Genomic DNA, 13,752 nt, shown 5'->3' with positions numbered 1-13,752 from the left:
AGAAGTCACACATAGCACTTGGGAAACAAGCCCCCCCCCCCCAACATGCAAGTTATTTTCATGTTTACTAGAGGAGGGGACTAAGGATGATGGGGACAATTGTTTTATCGATGTAAACAAAAACTGGAGACACTGCAGTCAGTACAGAGATCACTCCTCCTCCAAGAGCATCTCCATTTAAGAAATTGTGCAACAATGAAAAACAACACCCTCATTTACCTGCCAAGCCTTGAACTGTGTAGCACTACTCATATTTAGTTGGTGACCATAGTGATGCTCTGCTGGATAGTAAGACACACCCCAGACCCAAATGTTATTAACTAGTACACAAAATGACTTGACATTCGTCCTCCTGGCACACACAGAGCTTCTTTTCGGTTACAGGAGACAAACGGTTTTCATTTCTAGATCATAATCTCTGGGGAAGAAGCAACAAATGTCTGTGGAAAACTGCTACAACAATGTTCACACAACAAAACAAAAGCTTTTGGTCCTCGACAAATCTTCGGAGTTGCTGCTAAAATCCTTTTGTGCAATTTGGATTTATAACAACTGCATAAGGAGAGACAGAAAAAAAATCAGAAGAGACTAATTGCCCACTGGCACATTCCTGAAGGTGACCTGAAAGAGCTGCTCCATTTTACCACCATGTCCTCCTCCGCCGGCTCCTACCGGCCTAACACACAGCAGTTAGCAAAGAAATGCTTGCTTCCAAGTGCTGCTCGCACTGTTGGTCTGTGCTGTGCTCCTATAGCCACTAAAAGCCTGTTTTCTTAGCAGAAGGATGGTGCCACTGTGATGCCAACTAGAGGGCCTTCCTAATCCTCCTTTGTCAAGCTGAGTTTGGAAAGGATGTCAGTTAATTGTTTTAGAGGGGCTGACCCTTCTCCACACTACCACCCCCACCCTCCAAACCCCACTCAGGGCAGCAGTGGCGCCAGCTCGGTGCACAATGATAAGTTGGTCTTTCCACAGCTATGGAACAAGAACTCACATGGTATCCCTATGGAGCAGCATACTGGGGAGATAGAAAGTACAACAAAACATTATACAAGCACACACACATGCATGCTTGCACCCATTTGTCGTAATACACATAAACAAATGGACACAAATACACTCACCGCACACATTAGTGTGAAACTGAAACCAAAGGACTAATAGCATGCACTGCTCAGGGGAGGTGTGTGTTACAGTGTGGGAGTAAACCAGTTTATGAAGACCCTATTAGGGATTCTGTGGTTCTCATCTAAACACCTCTTTAAATCCAGATTTCCAAGCTGACACTAAGGTTATGGATGTGCAGGATTAAATGTGCACTGCCTAAGTTTTTCTATTGTAAATCACATGGCAGTCCTGTATAATGAGGTACTAGAGACCAAATAATGGCAGTAATGTCAATTGTGGCCAATTTAGGCTATTTTCTGGTTAAATCTCCAGCTGGAAATAATACGTCCAGGTAGTGAAACAGAGTGTGTAGCAGTAGCCATGAACTGGGCTGTATAGAGGCATTACAGAATAGATGCAAATTTCAAGTAAAGGACGACCTCTGATGTCTGTTAACACTTCACTGTGCTCTCCCTAGGTTTAAACCCAGCAGTCAACAGTTCGAGATGCTGAGGGCCCAAGAGGATCCAGGGTCAAGTGTGTGAGAGGCAGTGGTTAGTGATGGAAGCTTAGTGTTAATATGTGGAGGTAGTTAAGAGGAGAGATAGAGAAAGGGAGGGAAGGTACTTAGTGAAAGCAGATGAGGTGAGCTGCAGGAGGAAGCTGTGCATCAGTAGACAGGGCCTGTTTGAAAGACTGAAAGCAAAACCTCCATCTGAGCAGATACTTAACTTTTACACATGTACAGTATCATATTGTGTCAGCCAAGAATGGCAGCTATAGATCTTCCGCTCTCCACCCACCCTTCTAAAGTCTGCCTTCCACTCCAGCTATACAAAAATGACTTTAACCCATCAAAGCTGGCATTAACGTCTCATTTCCTTATGCAAATGCAAAACGAGAAAGGCAAAAATAAAAGCTTTTCATTTCTCCCTGCCACTTTCATTTTCTGTGAAAATCATTGCTGCCCCCTTGAGATAAAGCCTGATGTGCAGTTTTGGGGAGAAAACAGGTTAGGGGATCCTGGGGAGTACTCTGCATTAACAAAACAAACCATTCAGCAAAACAAACAATTAGACACTCATGAATTATGGACAAGCTATCTAAAATAGCAATAAAAACGCGGAGTGGAGAGTTGTGGAACGATCACTGAGCTAATGAAACTTATGCCAGGGTTTATTTATACAGTCAAGCAGTGGAGTAGTATGTGGGTATATCTGTGTGGGCCCCTCCTGTACACGTGTACAGTACCAGCATTTACCCTATCCTAATGATTCTACACATTTCTGTGGAACAGTGCAGATGAGTGACAGAAAACAAGGTAACACAGAGAAGCATGAGACAAAAGAGAGACAAGACTGAAGGAAGAAAAGGTGTCTAGTAATCCACAGTGTGAAATTGCGTATCAGCCATTTTGCTGTTTGGTCCCCAGCAACATCCATTATTCACAAACCCTGGGTTTACCTCTCACAGACGCGCACAGTCCATGCAGCAATGATCCAGGAGGATATACTGAACACCAGCAGAACAGTTCCTGGACAGATGGTCATGAGGGTCTTCATGACAAAGCGTGTGTTGAAGTTGATCTTGTTGAGGGCACCGATGCTGCGAGATGAAGCATCTGTGAACAGCTTGCTGTGGAGTAACATGACCCTGCCGATCAGGTAGAGTCTCAGAAACATGGGGATGGAGAGGATGATGTCCACGTCAGCCTCGACCACGGTCAGCAAGTAGGTAAAGGCATTCCGTGCCGTCCAGGTGAACACGTACTGGCCTGGGATGGGATGGATGGCACACACCAGGAGCTCCAGCACAATGAAGAAGATCCGTTCATATGTCATGGCTATCCTCCAATCATCCGCACCATTGTCGACCATAAACAGCTTAAGAAAAAAAAAAACACATCAAGGACCTAATATTAGTGTTAGCAGTTTATTTTATATATAGTTTTTTTTAGTTAATTTAATTTGTTGTTTTTACAGCATTTCGCCAGTTTATATATCCTATACAACCCCACATGCTGTCAATGTGTTTACTCTTACAAACTCACATTGTGAGACGTATTATTTGGACCAAAATTATTTGAAATATTCAATCTGTATTATTTGTAGCCATAAAAAGGCTAACAAATAACACAACCACCAATATTTTTTATTTCTAACTTTCTAACAGTGTGTTGCATCACCATATTACTTGGCAATGTGATACATAAAAATGATTTATAGAAAGGCGGAGTGTATGCTTCGATGGAAGTGTGCCAAATACAGCACTGTCCAGGTGAAGAGGTTTTAATATCAATATATTATGGCCTATTACAAAAAAAAAGGTCACAGTCCTCGTCTCCAGTTTCCAAGTCCAGTCAATTCTCAAGTCAGAGTCCAAGTCCTCCAAGTCTTCACTGTTCAAGTACAAGTCAAGCTATGAGTCCTAAAAATCTCGAGTCGGACTTGATTCTGAGTCCAGGACCCGAGTACTACAATAATGACTGAACGTCAGACCGAGCAGAGCAACAAAATGGTACAAAAGCAGATGCAATAAGATGCTGGGAAGAAAACACCATACAATATCAAGAACCCGGTCTACAGGTTTGTTGCATTTGGACTACATTTGTTGATAAGGGCTACAGTCTTACTTTTAAATGACAAAAAAGTTGGACAAAACCCAAACAAAAATGTACATCATAAATGCATCTGCATAAATTAATTATCTAGCAATTACCTTTTACCACAACTAATAGTATGAATAATATTTCAATAAAAACTGTTTTGCTGGGCCCACATGCCAAATCAGAAATCCTCCTCCTCCTTATTAAGATTATTGCTATCATCATCATCACCACACTGATCTTGATGCTGGTATAATGAATAAAATAATGTTGTTCGTTCTTGTGTCAGACTCACCTGAATTTCCCGGGCATGGTACATTATTATAAGACCAAGCAATATAACAGTGGAAAGGCTGATAAGGCATTTCAGTGCAAATGAGTATGAAGATTCCTGCAGTGAAAGAAAAAGAGAGGATAAAGTATTAGATATTGCAGTGTTAAATTAAAAATAATTAATACATTTTGATTGAAGTATACATCATCTTATACGACTCCTTGTATTTATTGTTAGTGTGAATCAGTCTATATTTAGCCTCAATAGTGACACACACACACACACACACACACACACACACACACCACTTAGCTTAAAACTCCAACGAAGATGGGATAATGGGGTTTTACACTCAAAGAGAGCAGTCAGGATGTTGCTCAACAGCACAGCTGCAGGTGTAGGTGCAGCCTGATATTATCTACGTACGCTGTGCCCCACCATCTCAACTACCAATTAATCAAAGCCCAACACTAAACGGGGGGACTTTCCATTTAATGGTAGGTGCAGAAAAGGCACGGTTGGCATTAGTAGGGGGGGGTGTACCAGAGTGAGCGTATAGCTGGTGATAAATAGGCCAGCTACTGTAGATGCTAGCATTGCAGTGTTATGTGTACCTGTACTACTCAAGTCCTCTCTCTGTGTTGGTAAAATAGCATCTGATAAATCAGTTTAACAGCCAAGGTGTAAAACTTTCTCTCTGCAGCAGGCTCATGATTATAGGGTTGTTATTATAATGACAACACAGATAAATAAATGACAAAAAGTGGAAATGTCTTTTATAATTATCAGTGTGATGACAATGAGAGCTGCTCACCATTACTGTCCTTGGGTGGTCCATATTACAGAATGTATTTTTACCTACTAACTAGATTGCTTTGCCCGTCGGGTCGGCCACATGCTCTCAAGACATTCTTATGCCTGAAATTGTTTTGAGCTATCCCTGGTGAAATAACATTGAGTAAACCAATTAATCCACCTGCCAGAGGTTCAAGGATTTTTTAGTCCCAGTGCTCACTGCCTCTTAACGCATCTTACTCTTTCAGGGCTCAGAAATCCTTGACTGAGCCTCGAGTGTGTGCTCCGTCATGTGACACGAAAAGGGAAAATGAACCATCCGCAGCACATGCTATCTTTCTGTGATGTTGTGAGGGGGGTGCTGTGTTACTCAGAGACGGGAGTTCACTGCCATTTTAGCTGGGGTCAGCTTGATGAATGGACTCCTCTCCAACTCAGTAACAGTCACAGACAAACCTATTGACTTTCTTAAAACCCCATAAATCATCCTATAGATCACCACACTGACTTACTATATCACACACAAGTGTGTTTTCCTTCCTCATGGGGACTTTATATTGACTTACATTCATTTCCTACAGATTTATCCTAACCTTAACCATAAACACTACTTGCCTAACATGTAGCCTCAAACCAAAATTCAGCAATGTACATGGTGGGGACCAACATCTGGTCCTCACATGGAAGGATAAGTTCCCACAGTGTGTGTATAAACAGGTTTCTGTCCACCATTTTGCTTTTAGGGTCTGCAGCTTTCTTTGGTTGAATCTTTCTAGTTTTATTAACCTACTTTATAGCCTAACAGGTAACTATTTCTTGGTACACTACCTACTCAGCACCAAATGGCACAGGCACAAAGGTTGCAGCTAGCACTAGTAGTAAAGGCTAAAAACCATTATAAAGCCTCATCCGGTTCTTTCAAACCAGGAACTCAGAGGGACGACTCAGACCACTTGAGTATATAAAAAATATATCCGTGCTGGTTTATTCAAAAAGCCACAGGCAAGAATCCACACTTCCAGTCCAGAGATCTTCCAAACCCCCAGCCTGCCAAAGCAGCCCGGAAGCAGGAAGGTTTAGCCAAAACATGAGGCAAAGTCAAGGTGCGTGACTGTTGTTTTCGTGGTGTGTATCTAAACAATTGGACATAACCTTACACATTAAGACAAATATTAAGACTAGCATTACAGTTGACACTAACAGCAGTTTTCCTGTAACCTTGACGTGCCTGCAGGCTGAATAGTTAACAGCCCAAGCTAGTCACCCTGTCTGCGCTAAACATTCATAGACAACAGATCTCTAATCCATACCTATCTAACTAAGAAATAACCTAACAGTAGCAACCACAGTTACCAAATAGCCAAAAAAGGTAAAGTGAGCAAGTAGCCAGTAAATAGACACACTTTAACTTTTCACTAATGACTAAGTTGATAAATAACCATGGAAGTCTAATTTGAGCAGTGAACAGATGTTAGCTAGCTTGTGAACAAAGTGGCATAAATACCAAGCTAGCCCAAGAACCAGAAATATTTCTCCAAAATTGGTTACAACCAAAACAGAACTAAAATAAAAGTAAATATTGGACATATATCTGGGTGCCAGAAGCATGGATCCAAATGAATATTTGTGTAACCAGACAAATGTTTGCGAAACTGAAACTGATCAAATGTTCTTACTGTGGTTCTTCAAACCCAAGTAATAAATAATGCTAACACAGTTTGTAGCTAACAGGATTAAACATGCATATAAGATCTATAAAGGCATCAATCCTGTTCAGTTTTTTTTTATTCACACAGACTGTACTGTTAAAAGTGTGGTCTTATTTCCAGAGATGAAAGACACCTATTCTTTGACCTATTATATACTGCAGTCAGCTCTCAACTAAACACCAGAGCAAATGCAGTCTTTGGCTGCCCTAAGTGAACGATTTTCATCCTTAAAAATCCTGACACAGCAGATCTAAATAGTTGATGCAGTTCAATCATAGATCAAGGGGAGGCAACCAGGTCACTGTGACCCTGAATCCACACTGCCCTGCTAGTGTCTTTCCTCAAAAGTCCCATTTATTCCTATATGTTTCTCCACTCTAGATGGGAATGACAGACAGCCACAATAACATCAGCAGTGAAAAGCAGTCTAGCCCATTGGCTAATCTCCAATCTGATGTCAATAATGAAAATTTCCAACTAATAAAATCAGGCCTATAGTCATAAAATTACTGAATAGAAAAAGGAAAAAGGCCAAATGTGAGATTGATAGCCTGTTAGTCATGGTGCAGATCACATGACACTCCTTTTCATTTGTATTTGTGCAATACTCCCAACACCTTTCTTAGATAATGTAATGTACATCAGTGGTTGTGCTAATAATCACTCTTCATAAATTTGACAGCTGCCAACCCCACACAACTCAAAATTTAACAATGGTTATGACAACACACAAAATGCTCCCACTCATGCATCACACAAATGCACAACCTACCTTAGTGTAAACCCCCCACGACAGTTCCGTCTCTGCCACCATGACAACAATCCCAAACATCCCAAAGATGAGTGCGTAGTCGCTGAGCCGCTTCCGCTTCTCAAACAACGCCCTCCTGTGACCGAGCTTGTAGCCAATGTCCCTGTTTTTTTTATGTGGTGCCCTGCCTCTGCCACGCCCATTGCCCTCCCTGACCAAGCTCTCATTGGACGCCTTGCTGGGGTCTTCGCCGCTGTTGCCCTTGGACACCACCACCTCCAGGCCAGAGCTGTGCAACGTCTGTAAGGGCTGCGTCTCTGAGTCGAGGTCTGCGAGGTTACGGCGCGACGAGGACGCCAGGCTGCCCACTAGTGGTCTGACCACTCCGCCATTGTACTTGCAGGTGTTCATGGCTATCTGAGGGAGTCGGCCGCTGCTCTCGGAGAGGGAGGGCTTGGATCCAGCATGGCTCAGCTTCTTCTCAGTAGTGGCCTGTGAACAGGAAGGAGAGTGATAAATACAAAACCAGCAGAAACATTGTAAAAACTGTCAACAATAGGTTGAAGACACGCACACACAGGTTTGGACTTTAAATAGAGCATTGATGTGGGAGTTTTATCTCTGTGGTCTCTGGAGAGAGCAAAGAGGGGGAAGAATCTTGCAAAACAATTTGTTATAAAAGCAGACCGATTTAGTGCTCAGCAGGACAAGTGGACAAGTGACCAAACATACAGTATGAACCGAAAGCTGCTGTTTGAAAGAACCAAAAACTCAAGGTCTGTTTTCCTGAGCAACATGTACTGAGAGGTGGCTGCTCACTGGGAATCATTTCATCCCGTTTCATTAAATACTGAAAAACAATTTCAGTTAAACCCCTCCTTTACTTGAACGGATGTTTCATGCAGCATTTCCTTTAGGAAAATATAGCCTCAAAATCCAGTGGCTCAAAACCAAATGAATAATGAATGGAGTTTGATGTATAAATAAGACTGGCAGTGGACCCTACAAAGTGCAGAAAGTGGAATCATTGCACTGCACAAATTTACAGTAGATATGAATAATTAATGCTTGTCGTGACAGAGGAACACTGCTCACCTGCAGAGATGAGCAGTGAGCTTCCCAAACGAGAGACAAGTAGAAGAAATCAATTCTCAAATCAGGTGTGCCAGCGACCAAATGTAACATTCCCAAGCAGGGGAACCTGTTTCTTTGGACCTCAGCATAATGTACATCTCATGAAGTTAAAGGCCTTTTGGGGTTTGAAGGACAAAGAGTAATGCTTACATAGTATATTGGCATAAATATGGTATTCAACCAATAAATGTTATATTGTGTATTTAATTTCTAATTTGGACAAGATAGGAGAGAATATATGTAACTGTTTTTATGTCTTTTAAATCATCTATAGGTTTTTGTTTTCTGACCCAATGCAGCAAAGGCTCTTCTCTTCTTGCATTTAGTCGTCTATCATTTCTGGTCCTCTTGGCAGACAGATGTGAGTTTCTGGCCAGGTTATGCATACAGATTATGCTCTATCTATGCAGAGGCTGTAGAGGAGTCACCCCAAAATCATCTCTCTCTCCTGTCCCTCAGAGACTTGGGCAGATTATCATAATGAGTTATGAAAGTGTCACATGGAACAGTGCCTTTTCCAAAACAGGTCAGGGGGTGAGAGACAGCACCACTGCCCCTTTTTATTAGCCTTGACAAAGCATGCCCAATGCTTTTAAATGTACTGGTGGGAATAAAGAAGGTCGGCCCTAATGGAAATTTACTAACTCTGGTCCTGTGATGGTATCGCTTCGCGCATATCGTGGCTCCATGAGAACAGGACTAAAGGTTAAGGATTACTGCAGTCCATAGTGTTTCTAATCCCCTTTTCTGTATTAAATTGCTTTTTAATCTGTGTCATTAGGAGCCCTCTACACTTCTGAACACTGCACAGTGAGTGAACTTTAGGTTTGAATGGCAGGAAATACTGTAGAAATAGATGCTGATATGCCTTTGGTAGTCAAGACATTGCTCTTTACAAGAAGATAAAAACACAACAGGGAGTGCTATATTTAGCAAGTTTGATTCCTGATAAACAAATTAGAAAAAAACACATTCTTTCATGATGTGAGTGCAGTAAAGTGTCTTCTTGTGGCAGATTCTCTCTATTTTGCAAAAGGTGAATTCTTGCAATTTATAGCTTACTGACAACATGAATCAGAATCAGAATCACAACATATTTTATTTCACTGCCATGCAAACTAACAAACGTTTTGATCCAGATTATTTTTCTCAGCATCAGGAATAATTTGCAAATATGACAATTCAATATTAAACATAACTGATAATGAGAAACTAGCACAGACTATGATAGGAGTCTGACAGCAGTGGCCACTGGCTAAGCAACATAAGACTGTGTAGAATTCCTGTTGGACTGAATTTACTTTTTAATTTATTTTGATAAATATTTGTAAAAAAAAAAAAAAAAAAAAAAACCTTGCTTTTTTTTTTGCATTAAGCTCTACAGCAGATCTATCAGTCTTCTGAATATGTTGGATCTTCAACATAACTCGCACTGGGCAACTACAAAATAACATTATTCCTTTGGTTTTTAGTGTGTGAAAACCAGTTTCCCAAAAGAATGTGTCCCACTTTTCTTTAGGAAGAAAAAAAAAAACAACAACTAAGTCCTGTTGAATCTGGAGTAGTTTTAGTCTGATTCAAACTTCCAGGCTGTTTCTGAGATGCTTGATATATAGATATGGGTCCTGGGCTCTAATACTGTATCTGAGAGAAAAATCAATGACAACTACCTCAAACAAGAGGTTTCATACATTTATGAGTAGATTTTTTACCATAGCCTACGCCTTACTATTATCCTACCAAAGCATTGTAACATTGTATTAGAAACTTTTGCCTGGGGACTTTTATTACATAACATTCACCTCACAGCAGCTTTTGTCACACACAGGAGCAATCTGGGGTGCAAAATCTTGACCAAGAGTCAAACCACCAACTCTATGATTAATAGCCAACTGAGCTAAAGTTAAAGCCATCAGTTGAGATCGGTCTCTCACTACTGAGTGAAACCAACTGTGTAGTTGTGTCCCAACTGTTGAGTCTCAAGCTGAGGCATTTCTGTTCGTTACAGTAAATCAACTGTTCCAGTGCCAACTCCGGACATCACAGGGCCATTAGATAGTTTTTGCATGAAATTATACCATTTTATATTTACATTTTACAAAAGACTGTAAACATTTACAGAAATGGATGGTGTTGAGTCATAGATCAGAGTGAACTCTAAACATGTGTGACAGTATAATAGATAGGTGTCTATTACAAAAACAACAACAACAACAAAACAAACAAACAAACAAAAAAACTGAAATCCTTCTTGCTCCAGACTGGACAAACACCCCAGCTCATTTTTTTGGCATTAAACAGTGAAAATGCATGTGTTCGTTTTTACTAAGGGATCACAGTGGGGTTTTGCTCCAGAGAAAAATAAGAAAAGTGGCACCGCAGGAATTTGCACATCTGATCTCAGTGTAAGGTGGGTCCGTTCAGGGATGCAAAAAAGAGGGAGCAGCCTGAGACGTAAGACATAATAGGAGAACATCCCCAGAAGTGTTGCTTCAGTAACATACAGTAAATGAACAGGGCTGAGGATGCACATAGACTGGGCTGCTGTTACAGCCCAAGCTTTAGTTAACTTGTTTCTGGTGCTCATTTGTCACTGAAGCCACCTATCCCGAAAGAGAAATAGGAGAGAAATAAGACTCATTTTACAAAATAACAAGATTGCTTCCTGACTTTTCCTCCTGTAATACTAAAGTCCTTCACAGACTGAGCAGCTGGAGTCCTCGGATCCCATTCCAAAACCTCAAAGCACTCGATCAGTCCTGTACTCGAGCAGCCAGTTCCCATCTCTGTGCATTTCCCCTGCAACCTGACTAAAGCAGTGCAGTGGAAGGGCACAACATGCCAGAGTTGCCCCTGATGGCCCCACAGATGAGACAAGGGGAGGCCTGTATAGCAGACTGGCGGCTCACTTTCATTTTGAATGGCACGCAGCATCCAAGCTTTATTAAATGGATCCTCATAATCAAATTGAAAAGCCTCAGTGCAGAACAGTTTAAATGAAGGCAACTGTCTTGCTCAGCTCTCCGTCTCAAATCAAATAGAAAATTCACTTTTATACCCTAAAAATGGAATTGTGCATTATAGAATCAAATGTGTTCAATTCTGTGTGCGTGTGAGCTTGAGCATGTGGTGCCAGTCTGTTTAATTATGTGTGAGTGGCTGGGTGGGTGGACACGTGTGCTAGCTGAGCAAGCTGAGCTGGGCACTGGATTAGGTCAGATACAGACACAGAGAGTGTGCAGCAACAAAACAAGCACAAGGATCATTTGTTTGAGAAGGTCCGTGTTTACGTGTATGATGTGTGAAAAAGGGCCGGATGCTGACAAGGCTAACATGAAAGGAGGATCACTAAAGAGAAAGAAGAACAGGGGAAAGCAAGAACATAAGGCAGAGCTCTAGAAAATCTCTTGAAAGATAGAGAGGTGAATGAAGATGAGCCAAATGAAAGAGGGACAACATCTCCTTGCTGGTGTCTCTGCTAGCCTCTCAAGTAATTGAGAGCTGCAGGTGACGCTCTCCAGTTTGTCCCCTGCACACTGGACGCTGTCACATTTCTCTGGCAGGCTAGCAGGCAGCAGGGCTTCTCTGTCCAGCCCTGACCAGCATGTGGATCATTACTGAGCACTAACAAAGACAGGGAAACCAGAGGCTGCAGACCTACATTCATAAAGGTAAATCTTCCATCATGGCTGTGTGCTGCAAATAAACAATATGTATTTAATGTAAAATCGTGAATGTTCAAAAATGAATAGCATCAGTGTTTATATCATGTCTTATGAATAACACCAAGTCAAAACTGGGCATAAAAATTTCCTTGCGGTAGTAGAAAGGTTGAGTACCAAATCTGATCACCCAATGTTTCATGTCCTTGCTTTTCTGTAGGGATGTCTGGTGTTTAATAATGTCTGCTTCTGTGGGAGAGGGTGAAGCTAGTGTAAGTAAGACATGATGGTCCAAGAGACTGAAACGTAGTCCATGTTCCATGATTTTCTACAGGGGATTCTCAAACTGACTTCACATGTCTGGGACAGTAAGTAAGTGTTAGGATGGCTCGAACATGGAAGTGAGCGAGTCACAAAAATTGACGGACCCAGGTGGCTGACTTCGATGCAAGCAGTGCAAGTTTATTTACAGTGTAAAACAAGTGACCAAGAAATGAACAGACGAGTAAGAATGGGACCGGGTGTCGAGCTTCGGATGGGAACACAGTCAGTGGTGGAGATGATGAGAAGAGGACCGGGCTGTGGACACTGGGACTCACTCCTGGACTGGTCGAGTTGGATGGTACTGAAGAGGAACAGAAATTGTACATACGGTAAGTAGTAGACTGTGCATCAACCTGCAGGGTGGTGATGAAGCAGAGCGGAGGAGGTCCGTGGTCCGAAGGAGCGACTGAGGCAAAGAGGGAATGAATAAAAGCAGCTGGAGAGAAGGAGACAAAAAAACTAACACAGATCAGAAGGAACAACGGGGAACAAACGGGCCTGAGAAATGCTAGAAAGAACTGGCAGGGGAGTGAACGAAGAGCATGGGCTAAATAGGGAGAAACTAATCAGGTGCAGCTGGTGGTAATCTGGGGACAGCAATGTCTGTTTTAATTTTGACAGTTAGTTTGCTTATCTTTTGGCTTCCCTTGAAACCATATAACTAGACTAACAGCATTTAACTTATTTGTGCTGCTAAAGTCAAAGAGACATATTTCAAAACTGTGGGAGCACTTGATGTTTTCAAAGGGATACAGCACACTGTTAGGACATGGATGAGCGAGCAGAGGAAATAACGGACCTGGTGACACAACGGAGTATGTTTTCCAGCTCCTGGTTCAGCCGTTCAGCTTGACCATTAGTTTGGGGGTGATAACCGGAGGAAAGACAGGGATGTGCTCCGAGGGCAGTGCAAAAAGCAGACCAGACGTGAGAGGTGAATTGTGGACCGTGGTCAGAAACGATAGTGATGGGGGTGCCGTGGATGCGAAAAACATGCTGAACCAGGAGCTGGGCAGTTTCAAGAGCAGAGGGGAGTTGAGGAAGGGTGAGGAAATGGGCGGCTTTGGAAAAACGATCAACTATGGTAAGAATGACAGTGTTGCCCTGGGAGGGAGGCAGGCCGGTGATGAAGTCTAGGGCAATGTGAGACCAGGGCCGACTAGGTGTAATTAGCAACCGAAGAAGACTTGCAGGGGGCTGATGGAGTGGTTTGGCTTGCGCACAGGGAGCACAGGCAGCTACATATTCCCTGGCGTCTTTCTCTAGGGTGGGCCACCAGAAGTAGCGTTTCAGAAGGGAGATGGTGCGCTGTACCCCCGGATGGCATGCTAGCCGTGAGGCATGGGCCCAGTCGAGGGTCCGGGCCCTAGCAGCCACGGGGACCGCTACCT

The 13,752-nt window shown here is 42.4% G+C and overlaps 1 protein-coding gene across 4 annotated transcripts in view; it reads right to left on the bottom strand.

The window, feature by feature from the left end:
- Positions 1-13,752, bottom strand: part of kcnn1a (potassium intermediate/small conductance calcium-activated channel, subfamily N, member 1a) — an 83,720-nt gene that overhangs the window by 20,944 nt on the left and 49,024 nt on the right. For all 4 annotated transcript variants that reach the window (XM_020616085.1, XM_020616086.1, XM_020616083.1 and 1 more), the window contains 3 exons: positions 7,263-7,733; positions 4,008-4,103; positions 2,572-2,990 (listed from right to left, as the gene is read on the bottom strand). In XM_020616085.1, the coding sequence (XP_020471741.1) occupies positions 2,572-2,990; positions 4,008-4,103; positions 7,263-7,733 (986 nt within the window). The remainder of the gene's footprint in view (positions 1-2,571; positions 2,991-4,007; positions 4,104-7,262; positions 7,734-13,752) is intronic.

The sequence above is a fragment of the Monopterus albus genome, unplaced genomic scaffold (assembly GCF_001952655.1).
Source record: "Monopterus albus unplaced genomic scaffold, M_albus_1.0 scaffold172.1, whole genome shotgun sequence".
NCBI classification, from domain to species: domain Eukaryota; kingdom Metazoa; phylum Chordata; class Actinopteri; order Synbranchiformes; family Synbranchidae; genus Monopterus; species Monopterus albus.
The sequence above is the reverse complement of the archived record's forward strand: the minus strand, read 5'-3'. Positions and strand labels throughout refer to the sequence as shown.